General features: G+C 45.7%; 1 protein-coding gene across 1 annotated transcript in view; it reads right to left on the bottom strand.

The window, feature by feature from the left end:
* Positions 1-934: 934 nt before the first annotated feature.
* NRAP (nebulin related anchoring protein) overlaps positions 935-18,857 on the bottom strand; it is a 140,772-nt gene continuing 122,849 nt past the window's right edge. Inside the window, exons 39-42 of the mRNA XM_073595871.1 lie at positions 18,581-18,688; positions 15,088-15,399; positions 3,988-4,122; positions 935-2,130 (exon numbers count right to left, since the gene is read on the bottom strand). Of these exons, the coding sequence (XP_073451972.1) occupies positions 2,029-2,130; positions 3,988-4,122; positions 15,088-15,399; positions 18,581-18,688 (657 nt within the window). The 3' untranslated portion in view covers positions 935-2,028. The remainder of the gene's footprint in view (positions 2,131-3,987; positions 4,123-15,087; positions 15,400-18,580; positions 18,689-18,857) is intronic.

Raw genomic sequence — 18,857 nt, 5'->3', positions numbered from 1 at the left:
GTTCTTTCATAATGCTTGGGTTCAGAGCAAGGTTTCCTCCAAGGGGAAAACTGGAGTGTGCAGAGCAAACGTAGCAAAGCTGAAGGTAGGGGAAGGCCTGAAATCATTGCCAGCCTGAATAGAGGGAAATGATAGGATCAACTAGGTATTTACTCTATTAGAAAGAGAGTATGCACAGAAACACACTGCTCTTTAGCAGACATGCATGGGCGCCACCCCCATTCATTGGCAACACAGGCGTGCACACAGGGTGTGCCAGGTGCGCCTGGGCACACCCTAAACTCCCTATGTGGCGCAGATTCTCCCTGTTTAGACCCCTGATATTTCACCAAAGCCCCCCTAAAGGAGCTCCTAAAAAATATTGTAAAAAAATAAAACTGTAAAAAAATAAAAAATAATAATAATCAAAAACAAAAAATACAGACACAGTCCACTGCCCACTGCCCTACTGACACTGCCTACTGCTCTACACTGTCAGAATATATACACATGCACACACACATATGGGTTTGAGCTTTGGGGTGCACACCCTAATGCAATAGGCTGTGCACACCTATGATTGGCAACCAAAATTTGTTTGCATGCTCCAAAACACATCAGGCGGTTTGGTGCGGCACAATTTTACAAAACGGTTGGGAAACTTTTTTCTGCATGTTTCTCCTGGGTAAGGCAGCCCAGTGAAATGTATAGGCTGCCCTGCACATGGCGCACACCCATGCATGCATAAATGTGAAACAAGGCTAAGAAAAAATCATTTTAGAGCCAATGACACAAAAATGTGGAATCTGGAATTTATACATTATGCTTTTGGTGCTTAATGATGGCAATCACTGAAATCTGTTAACCAACCACATGCCTCTTCATATCAACAGTCAAACAGGACAGAAACCGTCTGTATTGATCAAATTTATTCAGTACAAACAAATCAAAATTCTACAAATGACTTTTATCAGTTCCATTGCTTGTAGTTTACAACTGATCCCGCCAGTCCTATGATAATGAAAAGCCGAACGGTGCACCAGGCTTGAGACGAACGCCATCATAGCAGAAAGCTAAGACTGGTTTTTAGAGGTGAACCACCTGAGATTTCATATCAGCATAAATGCCTTTCGAGAAATTATCACCCCTTTAATACGCTTCACCCCCCAAAAAATCAGTGACCTCATTTAGGTTGGGTTTATTGCACCTCTGCATACAATATAAAGTGAACCTGTCAACATTCCGAAGTACTACCTAAAGCGGACCTGTCATTTTATTTATATATCATGTTAAGCTAATGCACGCTAATTAATGTGTCTGTATAACTCCTGCAGGTATTCCTGTACCAATGCCTTCATTTGCTTTTCCTTCCTTCTTCTCAGCAGACTGATGACATCATCTCAGTCTAGGCGAAATCACTGCCTGGTCAGGGAGGGCTTTTTAATGATAAAAGTTGGATCTTTTCTGAAAATAAATTATATTTTTGTTGTCAGGAATTTATTAATGGAGGCTTGAAAAGTTATTGATAGGTCTACCTTAAGAGAAAACACTTGATATGAATAATAGGAAATTGTATGCCGAGTGCCCCCTGATCCTGGAACTTGCTGTTGGAGGTCTGAATGAGGGATGATAAGACACTTAAGGCCTCCATAGCAGAAGTTGGTAGCTGGTGCATTGTGTGCTTGATGGGTATGGGTCAATGAAGAAAGTGTTACCTTCTACCCAATAAAACAAAGTTTACACTTAATACAGATTGTACCAGTACATTCCAACTAGACATATTACTATCTGAGTGTACAATCTCTTTTAGGTTGACCACCTATGGAGTACAAGGGCTGCCTTAATAATCTATTTCATTTTTTTTCCAGTTGGGGAGGCCCTGGTGGTAAATGTGAAGGAGACTGTAGGATCAGATTGTAACATCTGTGGCCAGTTCAATATAACAACCAATTCCATAGTGCAGAGAAGAGTAAGCAGGGCTAATTGTGTAAGGCACAAGAGTCCACGTGATCTACATCCCAACTGTGACATGTCAGAGACGGAATCCACTTATTTCCTTATTGCTACAGCCTTCCGCCGCTTCACGTGTAGGATTTCTGATGCGTCAGGGTTTACACCGCCCTGCTGGGGAGACTGCAAATCCCGTTCATCCTGAAGACAGTGAGGGAAATGGAAAATTAGATGCTCTGATGAATGACTTTCTGAATTATTCTTTTTCTAATATAGCAAAGATGAATTCTGTACAGCAATACCGAGTACAAAAGCTATCAATCTTTCCCCCACCCGGACCTCCTTGGAGACCTCAATGGCGTTGGCTTCTTGTAGTGGCACAAGGTCAGCCATAGACATGAATGAGCTGCCTGGCCATCAAATTCAACTTGAGAAGTTAGATCAGCCCACTGATCTCTATGACTGACTCCCAAGCTGTAGTAAGACACTGGCCCCACGGAGGCTTCGAAGGTTGTCCAGTAGTGGTCATACTTTAATTAAATATATACAGGGGTCATTATATGACACAGAATGTTCTGGGGTACACCAGAGTTACCGGTGCATAACAACACACCGGGGTCACTAGATGACTGGATATTCAGGGCTGCACTGGAGTCACAGGAGTCACTAGATGGCACAGGAAGCTCTGGGGTCCACTGGAGTCACAAGTGCAGAGGGGAACACTGGGGTCACTAGATGACACTGGATACTCTGGTTTGCACTGGAGCCACAGGGTTCATTAGATGACACAATATGCTCTGGGGTACACTGGAGTTATGGGTGCATAGCAACACACTGGGGTCATTAGATGAATGGATACTCGGGGCTGAACTGGAGTCACAGGAGTAAGTAGATGGCACAGGATGCTCTGGAGTGCACTAGAGTCATAGGGGATCACTGGGGTCACTAGATTACACTGGGTACCCTGGGCTGTACTGAAGCCACAAGGCCCACACAGAAGTCACTGGGTGACCATATACTCAAGGCTGCACTGGAGTCATAGGATTCACTAAATGGCACAGGATGCTCTGGGGTGCACTGGAGTCGCAAGTGTATGGGGGCACATTGGGATCACTAGATGACACAGGAAGCTCTGGGGTGAACTGGTGTCTCAGGTGCACAAGGGCACATTGGGGTCACTAGATGACACGGGTTACTCTGGGTTACACTGGAATCCCATGGCCCACAGGGGTCATTAGATGACACAGAATGCTATGGGGTGTCCTGGAGTCACATATGCATAGGAGCACACTGGGGTCAAAAGATGACACTGGATACTCTGGGCTCCATTGGAGTCATAGGAGCCACTAAATGACACTGGATCATGCTCAGGAGTTCATCAGAGGCACAGGTTACACTGGATACTCTGGATTGCACTGGAGTCACAGGGGTCACTAGATGACACAGAATGCACTGGGGTGCACTGTAGTCACGGGGGTTCACTAGATGGCACAGGATACTCTGGAGTACACTTCGGGTCATGGAAGTGCACAGGGGAGAGGGGAGCACAGGAGTCACTAGATGACACTGGAGGCTCAAGAGTTGGTGGGAGGCACAACACGGCACACTATAAGACACAAGGTACCCAGAGGCTGGAACAGAGGACCAAGTAGGCACAAGGACTCAGGTGAGGCTGAAGCACGGGGCTCAGTTAAAGTGTGGTGATGCATTGCCTGATCACTAAGTCATGCGTTGCATTTCAGCACCAATCAGAAGATCTGTCTCTTGACTGGTTGCTGTGCCAGCACTTCAGTTAAAACCCAGAAGTGTCGACAACCGTGTGTCAGAGAGGAGACCCAGTGTTGGATCTCCAAAGAGGTAAGCATGACAGATATACTATAAAGCATGGAAAACCAATTTGCCAGCACCTTTTATATTTAGTTTCTCTTCGCTAAGACTTCTTACTAACTCCATCACCGTGGCATAGGAAAGGTACGTATACTGACATTTTAGAAACTACCCTTCTCCACGGGTCATGATTTAGCCAAATTATCTAAAAATGTATTTTGGGTTTATTACCTCTGAAGCGAATTGTGCCTCCCCGTCCTGAGCATTTGCTAATTCTGCTGCCCGACGGGCAAGTTCCACCTTGTAATACCCGGGAGGGGTCCAGCCCACACCCTTCATCCAGTTCAGGTCGGCCTTGTATTTTACCTGCAAAAAAGCAGAAAATATATCATTTATGAATCAAAAACTTCCCTTTTGCTCACACAATAGGCTCAATTCACAAATTTCACACGCCAGGATAAGGATCCTTAATTTGATCCTTTTAATTTGTGACTTATGAGTTATTTTTAGCTGAAGCCAATGAGATTTCAAATTGACAGTCACATGGCTGAAAATAAAAATCCTTATCCCTGTGTTAAAGTGAATTGAACCTAATATAATCTGTCGAAAGTCTACAGGTCTGAGGTGTCCCCAGTGTCCTAATTTAGGATCATTTTGCACCTCAAGAAGTTATTGATAAGTCGTCTACATCCATATTTCCCAACACTCTTGGCTATGCTTCCTTGTGCTCTTGTGAGGAGATTGAAGAAACGTGAACTGTCTGTGAGGACATTATTACTATGCGTTAAGATAAAAAGCCTTTTGCGTGCAGCATCCCCCCTCAGCCCCCCTAATATTTACCTGAGGTGCCTCTCTGTCCAGCGATGTCCACGAGTGTCTTAGCCGTCCGAGATTCTCCCTCCTGATTGGCTGGGACACAGCAGCGGCGCCATTGGTTTTTGCTGCTGTCAATCAAAGTACTGTCAATCAGCAAGTCAATCAGGGTGGAGAGGGGGCGGAGCCGGGTGGGGGCTCCATGTCTGAGTGGACACAGGGAGCTGTGACTCGGCTCGGGTGCCCATATGGCAAGCTGCTTGCTGTGGGGGCACGCAACAGGAGGGAGGGGCCAGGAGCACCAAAGAGGGACCCGAGAAGAGGAGGATCTGGGCTGCTCTGTGCAAATCAACTGCAACAGAGCAGGTAAGTATAACATGTTTGTTATTTTTATAGGAAAAAAAACAAGACTTTATAATCACTTTAAGTTTAATCTGCTTATATTGTACCTTCTTTGGTTCCTCCTTTCACCCCTCATCAACATGTTAATGACATTCTGTAAATAAAACTTTTCTGTTTTCATTACATACCTCACTTTCTATCCGGTACAGGCCAGTGTTAATTTTGACATTCAATTTCGATTCAGTTTTAGTTATAGTCTTTTCACTAAAATACCATTTTAGTTTTAGTCGTATTTTAGTCATCTGAGTTGTTTTAGTTTTAGTCATATTTTAGTCGACTAAAATTCCCAGTACACGTTAGTCGACTAAAATCTGATAAGTTTAGTTCAATTTTAATGCATTATTTCTTTAACACTGGTACAGGCTCCTCCTCTCCTGTACTGAAACTGGGTAACTAGCCTATGTGCTTCTCTATGTAATGCAGGCAGATCATGGCTGGTGGGAGGGGCTGGCAGGGTGTTGTACATAACTTCCTGAAAACATCACAGCACCTGGCCTCAGTACTCCTCTCAAGAGCCCTCAGTCCTGGAGCAGTGGGATGGCTCTTGGGCGGAGTTATGCAAAGATGAAAATGCCTTGCATGCAACCTTACAATTGCAAAGCCAACTTTGAAGTAGGTCAGAAGGTGGTCAACTGCAGGTCAACCCAGTGGCGGCCCGTCCATTAGGGGAGCCCGGGCACCGCCCCCTCTATCCACACTACCCCATATATGAATAGATAGCGTTCATGCTATGAATGAATCTATCCACGGCCGATGTGGCCACCCACTATTCATGCATCCAGCCCCTTTCAGGACGCCGCGTGCGTGAATTACATCAACGGAGGTGTTTTTTTTAAGCACCTGATTCGAGCCATAGGCTCTAATAGGCTTCAAAATAGGGTGGGCTCGTGGTGCAGAGCATTGTGCCATGAGCCCACCCAGGTATTACAACAGCAAATGAATATTCGCTATTGAAACGCTGATCCTCAATCTGGCCAATCAGAAGCAGGTCTGAGACCCATTTTCCAAGTGGCCAAAAAGAGAAGAGTCCCAATTGGCCGCCGAAGAGAAGGGAGGAAACGGAAGCGCCCGCGATGCCCTTGGAGAGCGGGGGAAGGGAAAGCCGTCACTGCCGAGCAAGGGAAGCTGCGAGTGAAGTCCTGGAGAAGCGCTGCCCATCATAGATGGGCTAAGTGCTTCAGACCCAACCGACGGGGAGGGGGGTGGTACTGTTTGCCGCCCCCCTCCCCCCAAAAAAAAAAAAAAATTACCACCGGCCGCCACTGGGTCAACCACAACTGTATGAATTCTGATCAATCTCAGAAGCTGATGCCGACTCTTGTAGTGCTCTGAACTAGTGTTAATTTCGTCAACTAAAACATTTTCGTCAAGGTTTTTGTCAGCAACATTTTTACAGTGATGAAAACAAAACGAAAAGTACACCACGCTTTAGTCCACTGACGAAAACGGAACGGAAATGTGAAGGAGGAACGTTTACCTTCATGAATTTCCAGTTTCTCTCACACCACACGAGTGTCTGCTTTCTGTTCTCACTGAGCCTGGGCTACGAGCGTCTGGATAGCACATTCCCCTGGATCTGTTCTCCCTCCCTGTGCCCACCCCTCCCTCTGTGCAGCCACTCCCTCTGTGCCTGCCCCTCCCTGTGCCTGGCTTCCCTCTGTGCAGCCCCTCCCTCTGTGCAGCCCATCCCTCTGTGCCCGCGCCTCCCTCTGTGCAGCCACTCCCTCTGTGCCCACCACCTCCCTCTGTGCAGCCCATCCCTCTGTGCCCACCCCTCCCTGTGCCCACGCTTCCCTCTGTGCAGCCCCTCCCTCTGTGCTCGCCACCTCCCTCTGTGCCTGCCCATTCCTCTGTGCTGTGTATGTGAAGAGGATGTGTGGGTGGGAAAGTTTTAATCAAGCAGCCCAAATATGAAGCCGCTGACTGAGCCTCCAGGTAGTACTGAGTCAGTGAGCAGTTCAGCGCTGTGACTGTACACTCCCACTTCTCCTTCAATCCCTTCCTGCCATCTCTCTCCTGAATCTCTCTCCCTCCTCCTCTTTCTTATGTTGTCCCCCAGCAGAACCTTTCTTTAAGACCCCTTTTACACTGAAGCATTTTGCAGGCGCTATAGCATTAAAAATAGCGCCTGCAAAACGCCCTAAAACAGCTGCTCCATTCAATCCAGTGTGAAAGCCCGAGGGCTTTCACACTGAAGCAGTGCGCTGGCGGGGCATCAGAAAAAGTCCTGCCAGCAGCTTCTTTGGAGCAGTGAACTCACCGCTGCTCCCCATTGAACTCAATGGGGCAGCGCTGCGATACTGCCGGCAAAACGCCGCTCCGGCGGCGTTTTGCGGGCGGATTTAACCCCTCTTTGGCCGCTAATGGGGGGTTAAAACCGCCCTGCTAGCGGCCGTATAGCCCTGCTAAAACAATAGTAAAGCAGCGCTAAAAATAGTGTTGCTTTACCGCTGGCGCCGGTAGCGGCACAGTGTGAAAGGGGTCTAACTGCAAGCACAGAGCTTTCTTTCTTCAGGCTATAATTGTACTTGGTTCTATCTGCATTTAAGTGGGCTCACCTTAGCAATAACTTGAGGGTTTGGCATTTAGGAGGTTAAAACAGGCAGTGAGGAAATGTGATATCCCCTCCTCAGTGCCTGCCAAATGCCTCTGAAAAGTGACCCGAGCATGGATCACTTTTCAGTGGAGTGACAGTGCCTTTTGCAAGTGTGACCAACCCTTTGGGTTCACACTGGTATGCTGTGGTTTGGCCACAGTGGTGGTGTACTCGCAGTTTTCCTGAATGTTACTCCTGGTTATAGCCGCGGTCCCATAGACTAGTATTATATTTTTGCCACATTTTCTGAAAGCGCACCAAAAGTCCTGCATGCTGCATCTTTGGTGCGTTTTCAGAAAACCCTACAAAAACATGCAACCTAATAGTAGTCTATGGGACTGCGGCTATAACCAGGAGTAACATTCAGGAAAACTGCGAGTTAGACATGTGCACTGCCAAAAAATTTGTTCGTTATTGTTTTCATTTCATTTGTTTTTTTTTTTTTTTTTCATTTTTCGGGTCATTTGTTATGATCGCAATTCATAAATTTGTAAATTAGAATATTTGTACATTCGAAAATTCCTAAATTCGAAAATAAGAAAGAAATTTCGAAGTAATAACTACTAAATTATAGGTATTGGAATTTCCTTTCAAATTTGGCTGTTAGTGAACGTAACGAATAAGAATTTATCTGAAGTTACGAATTATCCAAAATAACGAATGCCGCATCTAAACAATTAATAATAATAATAATAATAATAATAAAATGTTTTTATTATTTTTATTGTTATTTATTATTATTAATTTGTTACATTCCATTCGTCTAGATAAGGTATTTGTTATTTCGGATAATTCGTAACTTCGGATAAATTCATATTCGTTACGTTCACTAAGCCAATTCCTATAATTTAATAGTTAGTAATAGTTAAGTTATTATTAGTTAGTTATTATTTCAGATTTTCACATTTTCGGGTTTTCGGATTCTCGATTTTCGATTTTCAAATTTTCAAATTTACAAAATATACAAATTTACGGATATTCGGAAAAATTTGTTAAAAGGGCTTTCAATAATTCAGATATTTCCAAATTAACAAATTTATCGAAATTACTTAAATAACAAATTCGGAATGAAGCGAAAGGCACATGTCTACTGCAAGTACACCACCACTGTTCAAACCATTGTTCAAACCCTAATACCATAAATAATAACATATTAGAATTTTTTAATTCAAGAGCATATAATAAGTTTGGAAATTCTAGAGAAATGCTTAAATAATGCATTACAATTTAACTAAACCAGTGATGGCGAACTTTGGCACCCCAGATGTTTTGAGGCTACATTTCCCATGATGCTCACCTACAGTGCAGAGTGCATGAGAATCATTGGAAATGTAGCTCCAAAACATCTGGGGTGCCAAGGTTCACCATCACTGAACTAAACCCATTCGATTATAGTTAACTAAAATTATTTCAGTCCACTAAAGTGTACTGCAGATTTAGTTGACTAAAACTAAAACAATTGCAGAAGACTAAAATGGGACTAAAAATAGGATTTTTTAAAACAGCTTACCTGTAAAATCCTTTTCTTTCGAAGGACATCACGGGACACAGAGCCACAGTAATTACTGATGGGTTATATAGGGTATCACTGGTGATTGGACACTGGCACACCCTATCAGGAAGTTCAACCCCCTATATAATCCCTCCCCCTTGCAGGGATACCTCAGTTTTGTAGCCAAGCAATATAGTGTATTAGAAGAGGGGCGGGACCTCTGTGTCCCGTGATGTCCTTCGAAAGAAAAGGATTTTACAGGTAAGCTGTTTTAAAAAATCCTATTTTCTTTCTCGAACATCACGGGACACAGAGCCACAGTAATTACTGATGGGATGTCCCAGAGCAATGATACCTGAGGGGGGGGAACCACGACCAAGTAGGGTGCAATCAGACCTGAGGACCCTGTACCGCTGCCTGCAGCACACTACGCCCAAAGGCGATATCCTCATGCCTTCTCACATCCACCTGATAGAATCTGGTGAATGTATGAACTGAAGACCAGGTTGCGGCCTTGCAGATTTGAGCCATAGAGGCCCGGTGATGCACTGCCCAAGAAGCACCAATAGCCCTTGTGGAATGTGCCCTGATCTGAAACGGAGGAATCTTCTGTTTCAAACCGTAAGCTTGAATGATCAACTGTCGAATCCATTTAGAAATGGTAGCTTTTGACGCTGCCTGTCCTCTATTGGGACCCTCTGGCAGCACAAACAAAACATCCGTCTTGCGGATCTGAGTAGTTGCCCCTAGATAGGCCTTAACTGCTCTTACTACATCCAACGAATGTAGAGATCTCTCTTCCGGAGAACAGGGATCTGGAAAAAAGGAAGGTAGAACAATGTCTTGGTTTAAATGAAAATCAGAAACCACCTTCGGTAAAAAACTAGGATGAGGGCGTAGTACCACTCTATCCTTGTGTATAATCAAATAAGGCTCCTTACAGGAAAGAGCTGCTACTGTAATTCTGATACTCTTCTAGCAGAAGAGATGGCCACCAGAAAAATTAATTTCCTTGTCAACAAGACCAAAGGAATCTGACTTATTGGTTCAAAAGGCTGTTTTTGTAACACAGCCAGGACCAAATTCAAGTCCCAGGGGTTTAGGGGCGCTTTAACCGGAGGATTAAGACGCATCACCCCCTGCATAAAGTTTCGAACCAAAGAATGCGAAGCAAGTGGCCGCTGAAATAATACTGATAAAGCAGAAACCTGGCCCTTGATGGTACTCAAGGCCAGCTTCATCTCTAATCCCATCTGTAGAAAACCAAGGATTCTACCTATGACATATTTCCTGGGATGCCAACCTCTGGATTCACACCAGGTTATATAAGCCTTCCAGACTCTATGATAAATCATCCTGGAAGCAGGCTTCCTTGCATTAATCAAGGTAGATATGACAGGACCTGAGAGCCCACGACTCTTCAGAACGTGGGTCTCAATAGCCAAACCGTCAAATTTAGCGTTTGTAAGGCAGGATGGAACACTGGACCTTGAGATAACAGGTCTGGGCGTACCGGTAGGGTCCACGGGGAACCCACTGTCATCCTTACTATTTCTGCATACCAAGTCCTTCTGGGCCAAGCGGGGGCCACCAGAAGTACCGACTTCCTTTCCTGCCTGATCCTGCGAAGGAGTCGTGGTAGTAGCAGAATAGGCGGGAATGCGTAAATCAGTGAGAACCGATGCCACGGAATCACCAACGCATCCGTCCCGCATGCAAGAGGATCTTTTGTCCTTGCCACAAATCTGTCTATCTTTTTGTTGAATCGGGATGCAAAGAGATCTACATCTGGAACCCCCATCTTTGGCATATGGCCCAAAAGACGTCGGGATGCAGAGACCATTCCCCTGGAAGTAACTGCTGGCGACTTAGATAGTCCGCCTGCCAATTTTCTATTCCCGGGATGAAAACTGCCGATATGCATGGCACATGCATCTCTGCCCAGACTAAGATCTGGTTCACCTCTTTTTGAGCAGCTCGGCTCCGGGTGCCTCCCTGATGATTGACATAAGCCACTGCTGTGGCATTGTCGGACTGCATCCTGACCGGACAACCCTGTAGCCTGATAGTCCAGGCTTTTAGAGCTAGATGTATTGCCCGGATCTCCAGAATGTTGATGGGTAAGGTCCTCTCTGTCTTGGACCATACCCCTTGGACCGCAGCCTGTTCCAGAACTGCTCCCCAACCTGACAGACTGGCATCTGTTGTTACCACCGTCCAGGTAACCGGTAGAAAGGATTTCCCCTTCTGCAGGTTTTCGGGTATGAGCCACCAATTGAGGCTCTGACGCACCGCATGCGACCGGTGCATCGGAAAGTCTAATGCCTGAACCTTCTTGTTCCAGGTCGACAGAATACTGTGTTGCAGCATTCTTGAGTGAAACTGAGCATAGGGAACTGCTTCGAATGAAGACACCATCTTCCCTAGTAGCCTCATACAAAGGCGGACTGAGGGACCCTTCTTGGTCCTTGCTGTCAGAATCAGCTCTCTCAAAGCAGTGATCTTTGCCTGGGGTAGAAATATTTTCTCCTGGCTTGTATCTATAATCAGACCTAAATACTCCAGTCTTCTTACTGGTTTTAGGAAAGACTTTTCTAAGTTGAGGATCCAACCCAGGTGTTCTAGATACCCGACCGTGGTCCTCAAGTTTCCATTCAAAGAGGCTACCGACCGGTCTATCAAGAGCAGGTCGTCTAGGTATGCTATGACAGCTATACCCTGAGCCCTTAATCTGGCCAGAGGAGGAGCCAAGATCTTTGTGAACACTCGAGGTGCAGTGGCTATCCCGAAAGGCAGAGCCACAAACTGGAAATGGCGCCCTCCTACCTCGAAGCGCAGAAACTTCTGATGAGCAGGAAAAATGGGCACATGCAGATATGCATCTCTGATGTCTATTGATGCCAGAAATTCTCCTCCCTGCAGGGTGGGAACTACTGTTCGAATTGATTCCATGCGGAAGGATTGAATCCTTAGGAATCGGTTCAGATCCCTTAAGTCCAAAATGGGCCTGACATCCCCATTTGGCTTTTGGACCCTAAAAAGGTTGGAATAGAAGCCCAATCCCTGGTCCTTTGCGGGAACTATCATAATGACCTCCTGCGACAAAAGTCGCTCTAACGCTAGAAGGAGCGACTGCTTCTTCTCTGGGTCTCTGGGAACCTTTGATCTGAGGAACCGAGGAGAAGGGAATTCCTGAAACTCCAGCTTGTACCCTAAGGTTACCGTGGAGACTACCCATCTGTCCTGGAAGTCCTCCTGCCAGAGCTCTGAGAACTGTCGCAGTCTTCCCCCCACTCGAGTGAGCGGGGGCGCCCCCTCATGCAGAGGTCTTAGTGTTTTGCCTAGTAGGCTTCTTTCCCCAGGACTTCTTTTGTCCCTGGGGTTGACTCTTGTCTCTGGACCCCGATGGAGGCGGCCGTCGAGACTGCCTGGAGGCTGAAGCCCCCGGCGCTGGGGAAAGAGTCCGTTTGAAAGAGGGACGCTTACTCTTCTTCTTGACAGGTAAGAGAGTGCTTTTCCCACAAGAGATTCTCTTGATATAGTTATCCAAGTCCTCTCCAAACAACCTTGCACCACGAAATGGAAACCCAGCCAGTAGCTTCTTACATGGTGCTTCGGCTGACCAATTTTTCAACCATAGGATTCTACGTATATGCACCAACCCCAGTGAAAGACGGGAGGTTTGCACGATAGAATCTCTAATGGCGTCAACCACAAAGCATAAGGCCGCTGGAAGGTTAGCAAACCCCTGGGCCTGCTGTTCAGGTAATACTTTGATGACCTGCTTAACATGGTCTCCTAAGTATTGACAGACTCCAATTGCTGCTACTGCAGGTTGGGCCACTGATCCTGCTAAGGAGAAAACATCCTTCAATAGGGATTCCATCCTTTTATCTACAGGATCCCTGAGCATCTGAGCATTGTCTACAGGACAAGTCAGGCTATTATTTACGGAGGAAATGGCGGCATCAATAGCCGGTATTCCCCACATTTTAATAAACTTTTCTTCCATCGGATAAAGTGTTGAAAACTTTCTCGGCGGAAAAAAACGTTTGTCTGGGTGATCCCACTCAGAATAAATAAGCTTTTCAAGTAAAGTATGAACAGGAAAATCATGTGCTGCTTGGAAAGGTTTCAGTGACCCCAAAGCAGAAGAGGATTCTTTAGCAGTTTCAGGTATGGGCAACTTAAATGTGGAGCGGACCAATCCAGTGAGGATCTGCACTAAGACTTTCTCCTCTTGGGAAGTCGCAGAGGGTCCCTCTCCACCTGAATCCTCCGAAGAGGAATCATCCATCCCATCCCGATCCTCTGAAAGGGATTCATCTCCTTTATCCCAGAGCTCCTCTGTCTGAGGGTCTTGGGGAACAGAGGAAAGCCTAGTGCGTTTTCTTCCACTGAGTGAAGACGTAATCACGGCCATTAATCTTTCCTCTAGACCATTAATGGTTGAGGAAAAAACCTCTTGTGTAATATATACAGGGGCTGAAGTGCCAGAGGCAGGTGTAGCCCCTGACCCCGATGGCTCTCCCTGGCTAGCCGTCCCTGGCCCATCTTTAGGGGGGGAGGATGCTGCCGACAGGGGGCCCTCAGAACCTGAACGAGATCCCCTAGTGTCTCTGGTTCCTGGGGTGCTTGAACCTCTTCTACCCATAGTGCAAAGCAACAAGGTGTGAGGTATACAAATGAACACTGCCCGCTGAGCGATGTAGTCTGGCTAAAAGCCTTGCTACCCAATGCTCAGTCTGGTGTTACTTCAGTAAATGCTGCCTAGGAGAATGCCTGTGTCCCACCTTACATGCCACCGTCAGCTCTGTGTCTCTCAGAAGGCTGTGTGCACCTGTACAGAGTGCCTTTAATAGCCTGCAGCTGGCCTGAGTGGGAGTCTAAGCACCTGTGCTGACGTCCCGCCCCCTCCTCTACCGCCCCCCCCCCTCGAGTTTTGAAAAAAACGAGCGCTTCCCGCGCTGCCGACTCTCCTGTCATGCTTCCGGAGAAAGGCTGGGGATGGGGGGGGGGGGAGGGAGGGAGGCTGGTAACAAGATCTGCCTGAACGGCTATCTTGAGAGATGGTGGCCATTAGGCTGCAGAGCCCGGGTGGTATAACCACTTTCTAGACCCCTGTGGCCCCTCTCTAGCCTGGGGGGGAACATTCAAACATGAGAAATCCCCCTTTACACCTTACCTGTTTGCAGCCTGCTTGAGACGCTGGGACATAAACAGCGATTACAACACCTGAGACAGAGTCAGCATGTGCAGGTTTGTGCTCTTGGCAGCCCCCGGTGGTCACAATAGGCATAGCATGCATTTACCTTAAAGGAGAAAAGCCACTAGAACTCAAAAATTCTGTGGAATCTCCTCTTACCTTATCCAGCCGCAGGGTACTGTTTACACAGACCCAATCTTCACCTCTCACGGTGGGCTCCGTTTGAAAAAACCGTCAGAGACTGGGGCCCCCATCAGTAGGGGGATCCAACAGTTCTGGGACCGTAAAGCACCTCGCCAGAAATTAGGAAGTTTAAAGCCATTTTCTGATCTGCGGGGTCCAGCTCTCTAAAAAGAGAAGCATTACGGGTAAAACCTCGTTTCTTCGGACACGAGGCCCGGGTACCATTCAATTCGGCCATGAAAAGACACCTTGAATGGATCCGGTTCGCCTGGCTTGCCCCAGTATAGGATCTTAGGATATTCCCTTTGGAGCTCAGCACAGGACATCTTTACACGTCCATCACCTAAGACACTGGCGTAAAAACTGAGGTATCCCTGCAAGGGGGAGGGATTATATAGGGGGTTGAACTTCCTGATAGGGTGTGCCAGTGTCCAATCACCAGTGATACCTATATAACCCATCAGTAATTACTGTGGCTCTGTGTCCCGTGATGTTCGAGAAAGAAACGGCATTTTAATCAAAAGACTAAGACTAAAACTAAATCGAAATTTGTTGCCAAAAAAAAAAAAAAAAAAACCCAAAGGACAATTGTGACATTAAATAGACCCCTCATAATAAATGGCAGTTGATGGTACGTACGTCGCTCTGCAGACTGTGCGCTTGCCTGGCGTGTTTTAACGCGAGCTGCTGCGGATCACTCGTGTACTGGTGAAGGTGCTGGCGGTAGTTGACGTTGCTGGCTTGCTGCTGGCTCCTTTTGGCTTGGATGAATCCTGGTTGGTTCAGGTGTGTGTGGACCTGCGACCTGGTTTCCTCTGAGTGCTTCTTGTACTCGCGGTCGCTCTGAAGTTTGCTGACCTTCATCACATGCTGCGTCTTGGGGTCGTCAGTAATGCTGCGGAAACCGATTTGATGTCCCCTCTCCTTGACAAAGGCTTCTTTGTAACGGAACTGCAGAGAACACAACAATTTCAAGTCAGACATAGTATTACATAGTAGGTGAAGTTGAAAAAAGACACAAGTCCATCAAGTCCAACCTATGTGTGTGATTATGTGTCAGTATTACATTGTATATCCCTCTATGTTGCGGTCGTTCAGGTGCTTATCTATAATATCTAATAGTTTCTTGAAACTATCAATGCCCCCCTGCTGAGACCACCGCCTGTGGAAGGGAATTCCTCATCCTGGCCGCTCTCTACGTAGTTTAAGGTTAACCTCTTTTCTTCTAATTTTAATAAGTGGCCACGAGTCTTGTTAAACTCCCTTCCGCAGAAAAGTTTTATCCCTATTGTGGGGGTCACCAGTACGGTATTTATAAATTGAATTCATATTCAGAGGTTCTCCCCACCAGTGAGTAGATTGCATTCATATTTTTGCCACCCAAATGCATTATTTTACATTTTTCTACATTAAACCTCATTTGCCATGTAGTTGCCCACCCCATTCATTTGTTCAGATCTTTTTGCAAGGTTTCCACATCCTGCTGAGAAGTTATTGCCCTGCTTAGCTTAGTATCGTCTGCAAATACAGAGATTGAACTTTTTACCCCATCCTCCAGGTCGTTTATGAACAAAATAAATAGGATTGGTCCCAGCACAGAAACCTGGGGGACCCTATTACACACCCCTGACCATTCCGAGTACTCCCCATTTATCACCACCCTCTTAACTCGCCCTTGTAGCCAGTTTTCAATCCATGTACTCACCCTATGGTCCATGCCAACGGACCTTATTTTGTACAGTAAACGTTTATGGGGAACTGTGTGAAATGCCTTTGCAAAATCCAGATACATCACGTCTACGGGCCTTCCTTTATCTAGATGGCAACTCACCTCCTCATAGAAGGTTAATAGATTGGTTTGGCAAGAAAGATTCTTCATGAATCCATGCTGATTACTGCTAATGATAGCATTCTTATTACTAAAATATTGTATATAGTCCCTTATCATCCCCTCCAAGAGCATACTATTGATGTTAGGCTAACTGGTCTGTAATTCCCAGGGATGTATTTTGAGCCCTTTTTTAATACTGGTGCTACAGTGGCTTTTCTCCAATCACCTAGTACCATTCCAGTCAGTAGACTGTCAGTAAAAATTAGGAACAATGGTCTGGCAATTACTTGACTGAGTTCCCAAAGTACCCTCGGATGCAAGTCATCTGGTCCCGGTGATTTATTAATGTTAAGTTTCCTAAGTCTAATTCTAATTCTATGGTCTGTCCTCCCTTTTTTACTGTTTACATACTTAAAAGGAACAAAGCATATCCTACTTGTGACAGACCTAGCCAGGACAGATGCTTTTGGAGGAGACTGAATGCAAGCCTCCTGCCCACCGATTATGGGCCCTGGCATTTGGGGGAATGGTGCTCTCTGTGAGCTGTATGCCTGGAGACCCTGGAGGTGGTGTTACTTTGGATTCAGGTCCATATCCCCCCAAGAGACACAGACTCTGGGAACCCTTTATATACCATATTATAAATAGTGACTAATTCATACCGTTAAGACTCATACTGTTAGATGCTAATGTCATCAACTCCAGCTATCTGTCTGTTGTCTTCTATAATGTGTTTATTGTAAATAAGTCTAATGTGCGCTCTTAAAGTGTGGTTCCACTCAAATTCTTAACTTAATCTTACCCCCTTCAGTTAATTGCATAGATGTTCAAATGCCGCACAAAAATTTTTTTATCGCAGTAATTACCTTTATATTGTACTTTATTGTGGCACTTCCTGTCTCTCCTCCCATGGGAGTAGGCGTGTTTATTGCCTTTCCCCGGCGCAGCACTGTCTCCTGGGAGCTTAGTGTCAGGCTTCCCAAGATTCAGTGCAGAAACAATGATCATGTGTGTGAACAAGCTGTGAATGAACAGCATTTACCGGAAATCAATGCTTGTGGGCTTCACATGCCCACAAGCAAGATGGAAACAGCCAGCATCACATTTTTTAAGTTATTCTTTAGTACAAAAACAGACAGAGGCGGAAATATTACACCCAAACTGTGAGTATTATTTTGAGGTTAGCAAAGTGTCTCAATGACCTAAAAAAAAAAAAAAAAAAAGATTGGTCGCCGGACTCCCACTTTAAGAGTCTTTTCACCCATTGTTGTTTGTGTTAATTAACTCTGCTACTGTGTGAAGCTCGGTGACCACAAATCTGTCCAAAAGGTCATGTCTCTTAGTCACCTAGGCTGGATAAAGGATTAGATAATTAGCTCATGTTAATTAGGTTAGGTTTTAGTCATCCTGCTGTATATATTTGTGTGAGATCTCAAATAAAAGGCTATTCCTGATGTACTCCAAGACTGGTGTTGTCTGGTTCTTGGGGGTTCCTATAGCCAGATCCATTGGACTTGTGTTCCAGGACTTAGGAAGCGATATACTGACGGAAGCACTCAAGCAGAGTGTGGGACGTTCCGTCACACTTCTATAGTGTGCACTTGTCTCAATCCAGAGCACTGAGTGTCATTTCTGTCTGCTGCCTCCTTCCTTTGCTATCAGCATGAGTCACTTCTATCACATTTTCCTGATTCCAAGAGGTAAAAAGGTGACAGGAAAGGGAGCTCAGCACACAGCTTGTGATTTACATCCTCCCCTATGTTCCTGTGTGCTGTGTGAAGGGGTGGGGGGCGTCCCTTCCCTCCAATCAGCTCTTACTGAGACCTGCAATGTGTAACTTAAGCTCTCCACCCCCTGCTTTCTAAAAGCTCAGAAATGCTGTGTAAATTCTGGACTTTAAACTCATGTAGAGGAGATAAGACTGCAGATAAACAGGTACAACTATGCAGGAGGAGTTGTTTCATTCCTGTGTATCATCTGAGGCCAGTCGCTTCACTGAGTATATGTGAGGGTTTACAACCATTTTAGCATGTGTACTTATTATTTGGGGTTCCCACTACAAAGGCTTCCTCTTATTTCTTATCTTGGTGACACCAAGGCATGACATTAGTTGTCACCCACACCTGCACACAAGCATCAATAAAAACGTAACAAATGGTTCTAACCTTTCTCCATTTCATCCAAAACTAGAAAAATAGGATGCAGTTGGGCATTAGATCTACCATCTCTTCAGTAAGAACTCCCACTAACCCATCTCATCCATTGGAATCAAACCTAGTTTCATCCCAAATGTTCACTTACATCACTGGCGATCTCTCGGGAGGCTTTGGCGGTTTGGAAGGGAATGGCGTCCAGTCTCAGATCATAACCGCCTGCCCTGGACTGCTCCCACAGCGTCTTGTAGGCTTTCTATTGAGTTACAGGAAAAAAAATCAAACCGTTAAACTATACTGAAGAATTAAAGCTGAACACTGTGCACAAAAAGTTATTTATATATATTTACAGTGTATATATAGCCCTCACTAGCCACAAAGGATATAAATTCCCTTTCTGTGTACCAAATGCCTTTCCATTGACT

This window comes from Aquarana catesbeiana, linkage group LG08, assembly GCF_042186555.1.
Source record: "Aquarana catesbeiana isolate 2022-GZ linkage group LG08, ASM4218655v1, whole genome shotgun sequence".
Classification (NCBI taxonomy): domain Eukaryota; kingdom Metazoa; phylum Chordata; class Amphibia; order Anura; family Ranidae; genus Aquarana; species Aquarana catesbeiana.
This window is presented reverse-complemented; position numbering and strand designations above follow the sequence as displayed.